The following is a 13,350-nucleotide window of genomic DNA, read 5'->3' as shown; positions in this document are numbered from 1 at the left end:
GTAGGTATGTGGGGGCGTGTTAGAACGAGCCGTTTTAGGTAGGCGTGGCTGACTTAACTTTTATAAAGAATATCTCTTTGGATTTGAGACTTTAGTCTTTGCAACTTTACAGATCTTCTTTATGCACCAAGAGCTTGTAACACTTAAAAGAGAAAGGAAAAATTGAAATCGCATAATATGACCCCTTTAAGAAATATGATCATTTTCTTCAACACCATTTGAGATGTTCTAAAGAGCGTCTTAGAAGCTTGTTTCTGCCATAGAATAAAGAATAAACATAATTTTTTATCTCATAATTTGGACAACTTGAGAAAAATGTCAGAATTGTGATATATAAACCCAGAATTCTGACTTTTTTTACTCCCAATTCCAAGTTTATATTTTGCGATGACTCTTTTTCTCAAAATTCTGACTTTTTAACTCAGAATTTTCGAATTACATGTCACAATTCATCTAACAATTCTGACTTTTTTTCTTGCAATTGAGAGTTTACATCTTGCAATTCTGAGTTTGTCACACCATTTTGACTTTTCTCTTCGAATTGCTAGAGTGGAAGCAAAATAAAAATGTCTGTACTAAGACGTGTATATATATATACAGGGCTCCAGACTTCGACCATTTTTTCTGCCGGTGCGACTCATTTTTGTGAGCGGTCGCACTGGTGCGACCACCGCGTTGCCCAACTCATAAGCGCTGCCATTTCTGTTGCATTTGTGAAACACAAACGGCAAACGAAAGCGAAACTAAACCGCGCTACGTTTCAGCTGCACAGCTCGGACCGCGACGCAAACAAACTTATCTGAGCTCAGAACAGCTTTACTCGGGAGCCAAAGTTGATTTCGCGACACTGTTTACTGCATAGATGCAACAGTGCTGCGAGATCCAGTGTGAAGCGTTTGAGTTCGCCACACAATGATAAGGTTGCTGCGAGATCTACTGAGAATCATTCAAATTCTGCACAGAAATCTCTGTTATAAAACAGCGCTGACATAGGCTACCTCAGGAAACCAGAAGCGGTAACGCTAACTGTAACCATGGTGTTGTGGTAGAAATAGTCGAATACATTACATCATTCATTTCAGGGTTTGTACAACCTTTTGAGAGAGAAATTCAAGCACTTTTCAATGACTTTCAAGCATTTCACACAACTATTTCCAGCACTTTAAAGCTCTAAAATGATCCAGTTTCAATGTTATTTTTAATGGGATGAACAAAATATACTGTGTGGTAAACAAACACTTGTGTAAAATTGTAAAAATACATCAAATCGCAATTAGAACCAGTAGACAGCAGGAGAGGAGCACTTATTGGCTTAGTCATACATTACTACCTCTGATATATATATATATATATATATATATATCTCAGTGTCAGCCATTGGAAACTCAACCATTAATATAAGACTAATCTTTTGTAATGTTCTTAAATAGATGTATGGCTTAACATTGTCCACTGGCAGTTTATTTATGACCAGATTTATGGTAGTAGGAACATGTGTTTAATGCATATGCATGGAACACTTCAGTCACTAACTTTTACTATCTATTTGACTGTTTAATTATTTGTAGCTATTAACTCTGTCGGTAATATTTTTTGATGTACTTTATGTATTGTCGAGTGTTGCAGTGGGGTTTGCTACAACCAAATTTGTTCACTTGAATGTCTCAAATGTATATATCGGAGTAAATACTTATTCGCTAAAGCTCATCATCATTTTTAAATCTTAATTCAACCAGTATAAATAACATCAACAGATATTTTCCTTGTTGATCACATCATGGTAAAATGACATCGCAGACAGATTACACTGTAAATTTACATGTAACCATTTTCCATAAACATGTAAAATTTAAACTGAAAAAAAAAAAATCTCATACAGTTAGCTTTGGTGTACTATGCTGGAGCATAAGAAAACTTTAAATAACCTCACTAATGTTTTTTCCATTTGTAATGTCATCACTTGTAAAAGTATGATATCTTCAAAATTCTTCATTCATCAGTTTAAGACTATTGCTCATGACCCGGCAGGCCATTTCGATAATTTATCTCTCTGTTTTGACTGTAAAAACCATAGATTTGATTGGTTGGAGAGACTACATTGTAAAGATGTCATACAACAAGAGCCTTATCTAAACTTTGTGTAATGTGTATATATCATAAATTAAATCACAGCACTCTTTGCAATACAGTGAAGAATAATGAGCCACGGGCCTCATCACATATAGAGCCAGATATCTAGAATTGCAAAAAGCACTGTATGTTTCTTTTTGGACTGTTTATTTTATATCATATTATTATAATTTATATTATTGAAAATATAGTGTCTTATGCTCACAAAGGCTGCATTTATTTGATAAAAAATACAGTAAAAACAGTATAATTATGAAATATTACTGCAACTTTTTTTATTTGAATATATTTTCAAAATGTAATTTATTCCATCCTGTGATGGCAAAGCTGAATTTTCAGCATCATTACTCCAGTCTTCAGAAATCAAACTAACATGCTGATTTGGTGCTCCAGAAACATTTTAATAATTATTAATGTTGTTATTTATCTATTTTGTCTTCCTGAAGACAATAATAAGATTAAGCATGCTATGCACTGTCGCATGCATTTCCAGACATTTAGTTGAGCGTAAAGAGCAGATTCATTTATATGTAGCAGTAGAGATAAAGTTTAGTCATAAATTGGAATGTCTTTGTCAACCCATACATATTTATTAATGAACATATTTAAGGGCCTAGATGCAGGTCTGTCATTAGGAAGAGAAACCTGGGAACTTTTTCCTGGGTCTTATGAGGGCGACAGACCACAAAACTATATTCCTATAAAATACATAATATATATATAATATATAACGACGTATTTAGGAAGAGGCAAAGTTCCACTGGCTCAAATCTGAAGCGCCCCTCCCAAAGTCACATGACTGTAGTTCCGTGATATTTCACAGAGTCAAATGCCCGGTCCGATGCAAGCTCTGTCCCCCAATGGAGAGAACAACAACGACATCATTCCGGACAGCAACGGCACCAACATCATTCCCTACAGAAAGAACACAGTGCGTGGAGAGCGCGCCTACAGGTACACCACTGCCGTTACCACCCGCCGGCCGCTTTACAAAGAAACCACCGCTTTAAGCGACCTACAAACAATGCATTTAGCCGAAAATATCAAGATTATACGTTTTAATCCATGCTTTCCCAATGCACTCGCTCTGGGAACCCCGAACTCCCATTATGGCTGCGTTATATCTAACGGTGGGGCTTTTCCTGAGCCAGCTATGGCGTTTCCCCGATGATGCAGTCATAAAAAAACATGTTAAACGCTGTTTAGTGAAGGCGTTCATGCTTTTGGGCTTTTTCTCAGACGTTATGCATATGATTTGAGATGGATGTATGTTGGGATGTGCGCTGACAGGGTGCTTTCCCAGGTTTTGACAGTGCATGGCCTGTATGTTCACCAAGCAGTCAGCCATTGCGTAATGTAATTCATTTCATCCTATCCCCAAAATCTGTTCAGATCGTCTGTTATGGCGTGCGTGTCGCGCCTAATACTGGGTAATAATCTCGTGCATCGGTAAAAATATGATTGCATGTGTTTTACGGGTCTATAAACATGTTTTGGGTTGACTGCTTTTGTTGACACTGATTTCTTGGCTCCTCTGAATTTTTTTCCCTCCCCCCTTCATTCCAACATCTCACTAAACTGTTTATCTTTCCTGCTAAATTTAGATGAATCTGCCCTTTAAGCACAAAAGCACTAATGTCTGGAAATGCAGTGTGTGTTTAAGTTTATTAAAGCCATGAGAAATTAATAGGGAGGTGCATTTGTCATCCTGGAATAAATCTTATATAATAAGAGATGTGGGTTTTCTTGAGGGATTCGCTTCATTATTCATATGATGGTGCACTGGGAAATCAAGGAGAACGGGATTGATCTGTTGGGTCTTTCTATTGGCAGTGATCTGAAACTGGCTTTGGTCAGTTGATTGAATTAGGTTAGTTTATTATGTGTAAATTGAGATGATCTTTGATATGTTCATATGCTTAATTGTGCCCTGTTAATAACTGGACAGCATTGCTGTTTTACTTGTGTCAAAGTGTGGCACAAAAGAGCTTTGATTTGTTATAGTTTTTTTTATTATTATTATTTTAAACAACCGGTTTGTAATAGGGATTACATTTCAGGACCATGTTTTTTAAAAACTGATTTAAAAAAAGTACACAATTAATGCTTGTTTCTCCCAATTTTTAGATTTTAGGTTATTTTTGTTATCATGAACTTGATATGTTAGCGGTCCCACTGTTCAACTTTCTATAAATAAATAATCAATACTTCATACTGTATACTAAAATGTTGTGATGCCTAAAATATTTTAAGCGTTACAACATTGATTTTAAATTGGTACTATTGATTTAAGTTTGTTTTTATTTATTTTTAGACAAAATAGCATTTTAATATCAGTCATATTTAGGTTATCAGTCATAGCATGAAAATAATTATCAGCTTATATCATGTCAGCCAGCATCCACCAAATCAAACTGTGTTTTGTGCCAAACTGAGATGTTTTAAATTTATCCTCTCATCAATAGCTTTTCAAGGACTTTCAGTGGAGGACTAGCAAACCTCAATTCCTAAACAGAAAGACTTTTTTTTGTCTGAGGCAAAATTATTGGCAGTCTGGTTTGACATCAAACGCTGTTTTGTGATGGAAAATTAACATGTTTGTACATACATTTAAAAAGTACTTTACGTATTTATTTATATGCCAAACTTTTTTCCTTTAGATGTTTTTCTTTGTTTAGTTTTGAGTTGAAAAAATTGGATAGACAGTCAGTGAACTCACAGTTCTGTATGAGAACAAACAAAGCTCAAAAGCTTCTATTTAACATCGTGGAACGCTCTGTATATCTTGATATTTACTTGGTGATTACCTAGTTGACATTAGGATCATGTTACACAGTGTTTATGGGCAAAACGTGCGACGCTAGATAGCAGGAAACGTTCAGAGCTCTTAAAGGAATAGTCCCTAAAATGAAAATTTGCTGAAATTTTATTTACCCTCAGACCATCCAAGATGTAGATGAGTTTGTTTCTTCATGGGAACAGATTTGGAGAAAAGTAGCACTACATCACCTGCTCACCAGTGAATGGGTGCCGTCTAGGGATGCACCAAAATTTCAGCCGCCGAAAATGGCTTTTTCGGTCTTTGGCCGAAAGAGAAAAACGTCTGAAAATATATGGCACGCCGGCACAGCCCAGTAGTGTTCAGCGCGCAGGTTTCTCTGGCCGTCATCACTGTGTGGATATTCCTCTCTATGAATGTGTGTTCAGTTGAGTTGCTCATGGCCTATGCGAACGCTCCACTCACGTACTGCACATGATCAATAGTATAGTAGTATACTTAGTATACTAAGTAGTAAACTTGTTCCTGTTTGCAATAGCGCTACTGTGCTGTAACATGGTGTAGTAGAGCTGTACTAGGCAACGCTGGTAAAATGACGCTATGCTCTGCTCACATGCTCTGATAATAATAGCTTTGTAGGACTGTACATTATTTGGATAATTATACAAAAATAAATTCAGTTAAATCTGATTCTGTTGCACAGAACTGAATAAAAATAATATATTGATATTTAATATTAATATTTTTTTGTCCGGTTTTATTTTTACTTTCAATAAAAGCGTGGTTATTTTATTGGCTTGTATTTTTTTTAAATTCATTATCATTAAAATTATTGAGTTAAATTAAAAAGTCGTACAAAATAATTTAATATTATTTATAATAATAAATAATTGTTAAAAAGCATTTTTGTTTCCGTTTTCGGTTTTCGGCCAAGTGCATCTAGAGGTTTCGGTTTCGGCCCAGAATTTTCATTCCTGTGCGTCCCTAGTGCCGTCAGAATGAGAGAAACAGCTGATAAAAACATCACAATAATCCACACCACTCCAGTCCATCAGTTAACATCTTGTGAAGTGAAAAGCTGCATGTTTGTAAGACACAAATCTATCATTTAAACTTTAAACCATTGCTTCTCTGAAAAAAAAAAGTTCAAACAGTTCCACCATTGGAAAAAGGAAGTGGAAATCCCCTGTTGTCCTCTCACATCAAAATCCACCGACATATTTGTTTACAATTGTTTTCGCTTGTAAACAGTGCTTGATCTGTGCATATTTCTCTCCTGATTCAGACCAGACGACTTTTTCACCAGAAATAGCAATATTATGGATAGAGGACTCCGATTTCATCGGAAAGCAATGGTTGGAAGTTAAGAACGTCTTAATGATGGATTTGTTTCTTACAAACTCACAGATTTTCTCTTCACAAGACATTAACTGATGGACTGGAGTGGTGTGAATTACTTGTGGATTATAGTGATTTATTTATCAGCTGTCTCATTCTGACGGCACCCATTCACTGCAGAGGATCCATTGGTGAGCAAGTGATGTGATGCTAAATTTCTCCAAATATGATAAAGAAACTCATCTACATCTTAAATGGCCTGAGGGTGAGTAGATTTTCAGCAAATTTTCATTTTTGGGTGAACTAGTCCTTTAAAGTGTATAAATTCAATAATAGATGTTGTCCCAGTTCAGTCGATTTCAGTTTAGATACTAAAACTCTTAGAAATGCATTGCAATTGCACAGTTGCATAATTTTAATAACAAAGTAAGAGGATGACTTTAGACTTAATACATTCTGCTGTTATAGTATGCATGCATTGTAAATTGCTCAGACTGACAAGATGATTCAGTCAGTACCAGAGCTGATAGTGTCATTCAGACTTGATTCTGCACGTGATTCTGATGCTGATGTCTGTGTCTCGTCCACAGCTGGGGGATGGCGGTCAATGTTTATTCTACCTCAATCACCCAGGAGACGATGAGCAGGCATGACATCACAGCCTGGGTGAACGATCTGCTCTGTCTAAACTACACTAAAGTGGAGCAGCTGTCATCAGGTATGTGAACCTCCCAACTTAACCCACCGCTGACACTCATTAGACACAAAGAGCAGTAATCCCAGAGGATTTACACGGAGGCATTTTGTTAGCGCTCGTCTGCGCTGCTGTAGGACGGCTGCTACCTTTAAACGTTTGTGTAAATAAATGCTGGCCAGTAAAGCTGTTGTAAAATCTCAGCTGCTTTAGGTAACACAGCCATGAATTATGAACCTGGGAATAGAGTTAACCACATTAAAAAAGTAATTAAACTAGAACTTCTTTATTGCAGTCAAAAGCAAGTATAGCTTTGAATCATCTAATAATAGTGTTTTTGTGTTTTGTTTCAATTTGACATGCTGTATTTCATTGAAAACTATTTTAAACAATTTTAATTTAATTATTGTATTATCATTATGCAATTATACAGTTATTATGCAATTTTATATGAGCATAATATGGAAAATGTATACTTAAAAATTTTTTCATACCACAGGGCTGTTTAAACGAACTGCAAATATTACAAAAAATCCAAAATATTACATTTTCCTTATAGCAAAAATGTTGCTGTTTGTCAACTGCCCATTTAGTTTCAGTATTCTTTCATCAAGTTCTCTTACATTTGCATTTAATTTCATCTGAAATAAATAACTACATTACTTTTGATCACTGCTGTTGATTAATCGTCGTTTAATTAGTTGTTTGAAATTCAATCAGGTAAAGTTCTCTTCATTCTTTTGCAACTATCAGAAGATCAGTTCCAGTCCTTTGTGCGATTTTAATTTGATGGGATTTTGCAGGATTTCAGAAGGATTGACAAGTTAATGATGAGAAAGGAATTATTTTAATGAATGGAATGGAATGAATAGGCTAATAAAGCCTATGACCGTGAATTTAACGGTAAAAGACTGTAAAAATGCTACAGTAAAAACCTGTTAAATGGTTAACGGTAAATTCCCCTACTATATACGGTGAAAAACTGTATTGGACATTACATGTATTGGACATAAATTTTACGGTAGTATACCATTTTTGGAAGTGAAAAATACTGTATAATTTACAGTGAATAACCGTAAATTGACATTCCCAGAATTCCCTGCGTTACATTTCAAATTTGATGTTTTTTTGTTGAAATAACTATGTTTCTTCTTAGTTTTTTCTTATCAGTTTTGTATATTAGGGTTGTGTGTTACACCTAATGTTGTTAAATGAATGTTTATTGCATTATTTCAGTTTCATGTGTGTTACCATGATGGTGTTTAGTGTTTGTTTGAACGACACAGTGCACCTTCTATATATGTTATTATTTAAAATCTGCGTGTGATGGGCTTTGGTTCATCATGTGACTTTCTCATCACCACCTGCATTTATTTGGTGGTTATCAGTGTATTACAAAGGTACAAAACAGATTTCAGTACTTCAATAGGTTGGTATATTAACATTATATCAGTTAATGAAATTACGGTATTTAAATGTAAATTTAAGTTAAAACCTAAAACGTTGCTACCGTATTTTTTACGGTAAAATTCCGGCAACCACAGCTGCCGTTTTTTTACCGTAAATTTTACGGAATTTTTTTTACAGTGTAGTCTTATGTATAAGTAGTTTATTATAGTTTAGGGAATATATCTTTACCAGGTCATTTAAATTGTGATTTAAAGGCATAGAAATGTACTAAATAAATAAATAATACTAAAATAATTAAAACACATACTATTCAAGTAAATAATAATAGAATAAAGAAAATAATTAGATTTATTAAGATTTAATATAAGAATAAATGTGTGTGTGTGTGTGTGTGTGTGTATATACATATATATATATATATATATATACATACACACACACACACAATTATATACATTTCCATTTATATATTCTTATTGTTATATTACTATTAATACTTTTTTTTTCTAGTCAAATATGTAGCTCTACTATAAAATAATTAATTCAGTCTGTTGAAGACTGTATGTGCTGCTAATTTCTACCTAAACATACCGGTTTGTACAGTAAGAGACAAAAATTAATCTTCAAAGATCTGCATTAAAATCTCAGGGTTTATAAGTATTATGTTTTGAGAGCAGTTTTCTTTCCAGTAATCATGGAACTTCATCATTTAGGTTCGGTGCTTTAGCATGACATCACATCAGTATCTTAATTTAGTTCAGCATAAGCACAGGTCAGGCCAGAGGTATTTAAAGATCTCCGAGACACTGAATATCCTCTGGAAAAGCTCCTGCTTTACCTAGACAGGCAGAAGACATTGATTTACATGGCTTTTTTAAATGACATCCTTGGAGTCAAATGGATCTCCCTTTAAGTGCCCTTGTTTTATTTCTTCTGATTGGGCAGATTAAGTTTACTGCAGAGTAAATTGGACACTTAGATGAACCTGAGACTGAAACTAAATCTGGTTGAAAGTGTTGGAGAGACAGAAAGAGTTCACAAAACCTTTTTGACCCAGCGTATCGTTTGTGCATCTCTTTTCAGGAGCAGCGTACTGTCAGTTCATGGACATGCTGTTTCCCGGCTGCATCAGTCTTAAGAAGGTGAAATTCCAGGCCAAGCTGGAGCATGAATATATCCACAACTTCAAACTCCTGCAGGCCTCCTTCAAGAGGATGAACGTTGATAAGGTGAGACGAACAAGAGAGCCTCGCAGTCATGCTTTCACTATAACCACTGAAAATCTGGTTAGAAATAAAATCCCTCGCAAAATCACCATAGAGAAGTACATTTGAGCATGAAAAACAGTAGTGGATTTGTGTGATAAGAAAATACATAAAAGATCTCATAACCCCAGACTGATTTAATTCTATTATTCACAAGCTTTATGAGTAGTTGTTATCCCACTATGCCTTACTGAACGCACACTGCTAAAACAGTGTTTAAATATTTATGGCTGCTTTACAGTTCCCTGTGTAATTATAATACCTGTATTATTTCCACCCTTAAAAAGAAATTGCTTGTAAAATTCACTATTAATTACAAATGAATGGCAAGTGACACATTAAATTAAATGTGAAATTTTGAAATGGAAAAAGTGAAATAGTATTTTCTTGTAAAACATACTGCAATATTCTTTGTTTTATTTACAAAGAAAAATATTTTTACAGTGCAGCTGTCATTGCCTTCTTTACAACAAAATCTTAACATTAGATGAAAAAAAAAGTATAATAAATAATAATGGTAATTAAAAATAATGTTAATTTGTTAAAATAATAAATGTTAATATTAAATATTTCAAGTCAAGTCAAAGTTTATTTATAAAGCACTTTTTTAAAAACAACAAGTGATTGTCAAAGTGCTGTACACACATAAGAGAATAAAAATGTCAGTGATTACGAACAGTCAACAACACAAAAAAAGACAATAAAACAGCATAAAACAATAGAAGAAAGCAGCTCTCATGTAGCGTCAAATGCCAGACTATAAAAATGAGTTTTTAAGCTAGATTTAAAGACAGCAAGTGTTTGAGCCTGTCTAATGTAGAGGGGCAAACTATTCCAGAGCTTTGGGGCCGCCACTGCAAATGCTCGGTCACCCCTGCTCTTCAACAATTTATTATATATATATACAACAATTTATTATTTCAGCCAATTTATTATATATATATATATATATATATATATAAAAATTATATTGAAAATGTTGCTTCTACTTTTGAGCCTCGTTATTCACTCAGTGCTGTCGTTTTATAAAAAATTCCAGACTTTTTTCTGCTTAAAAGCGTGCACTTGAAAAACAAGGTATAACAGTGCTGTTTTATAATGCTTGAATGGATATAACCCATTATTTTTCTTAAAAACTGTAAGCGATTTCAGCCAATTTTCAACCACACACCCTCAAATCAAAACTCAGTCAGCAAACCTGACATCAATAAACCCAAATGTGCAAAATGATTGACATACAGAAAGTGTTTCTGATTCTCTAAAATAAGCATGATCGAGCCACATTTTTTTTTTTTTATATTTACATAATTAATTTTTTTGAGTCCAGACAGTCAGAGAGACAGAGATTTCTTAGGACACTTCTATTTGTGATATCTGACAGATGGAGACTTTTTATGCATGCAATAAAAAGAAATCACACTTCAAATAATCATTTATGTTAATTAATGCTGGGATTCACAAACTTTTTTTGTCAGCTGAACCTCTTTGACCTAAAATATTTACTTGAGACTTTAAATTAATATTTCAATAATTTAATAACATATTCAGGTGTTTGCAGTTAATAAAATAAAATAGAAAAAAATATTTTCAAAAAAAAAGTGTGGTTTTACAAATCAGATGTTTGTGGACCCCACTGTTTTGTGAACACCTAATTTAACATATAAATCTGTATTTGTTATGGAAAGTTATCTGTGTAATGTAATTTTTTTCACATTTACATCCTGTTTCCTTCCCTCTTAGATCATCCCTGTAGAGAAGCTTGTCAAGGGACGGTTTCAAGACAACCTGGACTTCATTCAGTGGTTCAAGAAGTTCTTTGACGCCAACTACGACGGGAAGGAGTACGACCCGGTCCAGGCCAGACAGGGCCAGGACGCCATTCCCCCTCCAGATCCCGGCGAGCAGATCTTCAACCTGCCGAAGAAATCCCAGCATGCCATCAGCTCTCCCACCGCAGGTCTGTTAGAGGCGGGCTGCTTGTGACATCAGTTCTTAATATTCATCATTAATCAACTGGCATTTAGCATCTACTAAATTGCATCATGGCATCTGTTAACTTGTGTGCAGGAGCTACTAGATCAACTAGTTCAACCCCTAAATCCTCCACCTCCACCTCCACCTCCCGACCCTCCTCTGCCAAAAAGATCCCTGTGATGTCAGCAACACCTGCTAAAGGAGAGAAGGAGCTGGAAGCCCAAGTAACACAACTAAATGAACAGGTGGACATCCCTAACGCTAATAAAATCCTTAAATAAAGCAGTCAAGAACATAAGGGTTAGAAATGCTGATTGAGACCTTGAGATAAGATGCTATTTTAGTAGATCATTTTTGAAGACCAGGGTTTCTGCAGGTCTTAAAAAGTCTTAATTTGCCCTTCCACAAATTAAGGCCTTAAAAGGTCTTAAATTGGAGCAGAAAGTCTTAAATTAATAAAGTTATGGAATTAAATGCATATATATATATATATATATATATTTACACACTTTTTTTTTTTGTCAGTATTTTTGTCTTGTTTTCTAATACAAATATCTAAACATCCTTAAATCACGATAGCAAGATACATTTACTTGAAATGCAAAATTAAGATATGAAGTCTTGGTTTTTGAGAAATTGAACGTAATTGAGTGAGTTTATCTAAAAAAATATGAAAAGTTGTTTTCCCTTTGAAATAAGTTGATTTGATCAGATATTTGTCCTTTTTTTTTATCATAAATTCACTTCATTTTGATGAATTTCTCAGAAAACAAGACAAAATATTAGTATTGTAATTTTATGGTTGTAATCAAATTATTATTGTTTATATATATTATATAATAATATATATATAATAATATATATCTATATATCTATATCTATACAACTATATATTATATATAATATAATATATATATTATATTTAGTACAAAATTTTATTTATTAGTAGTAATAATAATTGACATATTAGTCTAACATACAGTATAGAGTGAAAAATTTAAGGGGGTCTGAATACTTTCCGTACCCACTGTATGTTAGACATAATGTTTGAGAATTATAGCCATATAAAAGTTTTTATTAAAGTGCCTCTATTATGCCTTTTCGAATATTACCTTTCATGCAGTGTGTCATGTAGCTGTATGTGAACATAAACTATCTGTAAAGTTGTGAAGCCGACAGTGCACGACAGAGCAATAAAAAAAAAATGTACATTTAACCACTGTATTTTTAAATTAACTCTTTTAAATGAACAACTTTTGTTGTTGTTGTTATAACAGTCAAACACAAAATAAAAATTAAACAAATATTTAATTTCTAATGTTTTATATGCAGATTAGGTTAAACATTTGTCTTGTCTCCCATAGCCACAGGAGGGCGCAATGAGCAAAATAATGCAGCACATTAAATTGCGCCACAAATGGCCAGTATACATAGGGGTACAGTATGCTTTAAAAAGTGTAGTCTTCACAGATCCTGAGCACATGCCAAATTTGCGAATCAACATATTGGCCTGGGCATACAGCGTACAACACTGTCTGTAAATATCCCTATCAACAGACAGGCCATCAGAGAAGTCAGGAAATGTCAGTTTTCTGGTCCCCCTACTCCTAACAATCATAATATTACTCTTTTTGGCATTATATTTAGTATCAAAATCTGAACCATATCGAGAACAAATCCTCAGTAACTGTTGAAGACCAGCACTATATGGACAAAAAATCACCAAATCATCTGCATACATCAAATGGTTTATAATAGTA

General features: G+C 34.1%; 1 protein-coding gene across 2 annotated transcripts in view; it reads left to right on the top strand.

Annotated features, from left to right (window-relative positions):
- LOC107717366 (microtubule-associated protein RP/EB family member 2-like) overlaps positions 1-13,350 on the top strand; it is a 19,383-nt gene that overhangs the window by 1,452 nt on the left and 4,581 nt on the right. Inside the window, exons 1-5 of one of the 2 annotated variants that reach the window (XM_016524086.1) lie at positions 2,950-3,084; positions 6,838-6,965; positions 9,435-9,580; positions 11,357-11,573; positions 11,684-11,835. In XM_016524086.1, coding sequence (XP_016379572.1) covers positions 2,960-3,084; positions 6,838-6,965; positions 9,435-9,580; positions 11,357-11,573; positions 11,684-11,835 — 768 coding nt within the window. In that variant the 5' untranslated portion in view covers positions 2,950-2,959. Of the gene's footprint in view, positions 1-2,949; positions 3,085-6,837; positions 6,966-9,434; positions 9,581-11,356; positions 11,574-11,683; positions 11,836-13,350 lie in introns of those variants that run through there. The other variant, XM_016524095.1, reaches the window with a different exon arrangement.

This window comes from Sinocyclocheilus rhinocerous, unplaced genomic scaffold (genome assembly GCF_001515625.1).
Source record: "Sinocyclocheilus rhinocerous isolate Xijiao unplaced genomic scaffold, SAMN03320098_v1.1 scaffold1694, whole genome shotgun sequence".
Classification (NCBI taxonomy): Eukaryota; Metazoa; Chordata; class Actinopteri; order Cypriniformes; family Cyprinidae; genus Sinocyclocheilus; species Sinocyclocheilus rhinocerous.
Note: the sequence above shows the minus strand (reverse complement) of the source record. Positions and strands in the feature narration are given on the sequence as shown.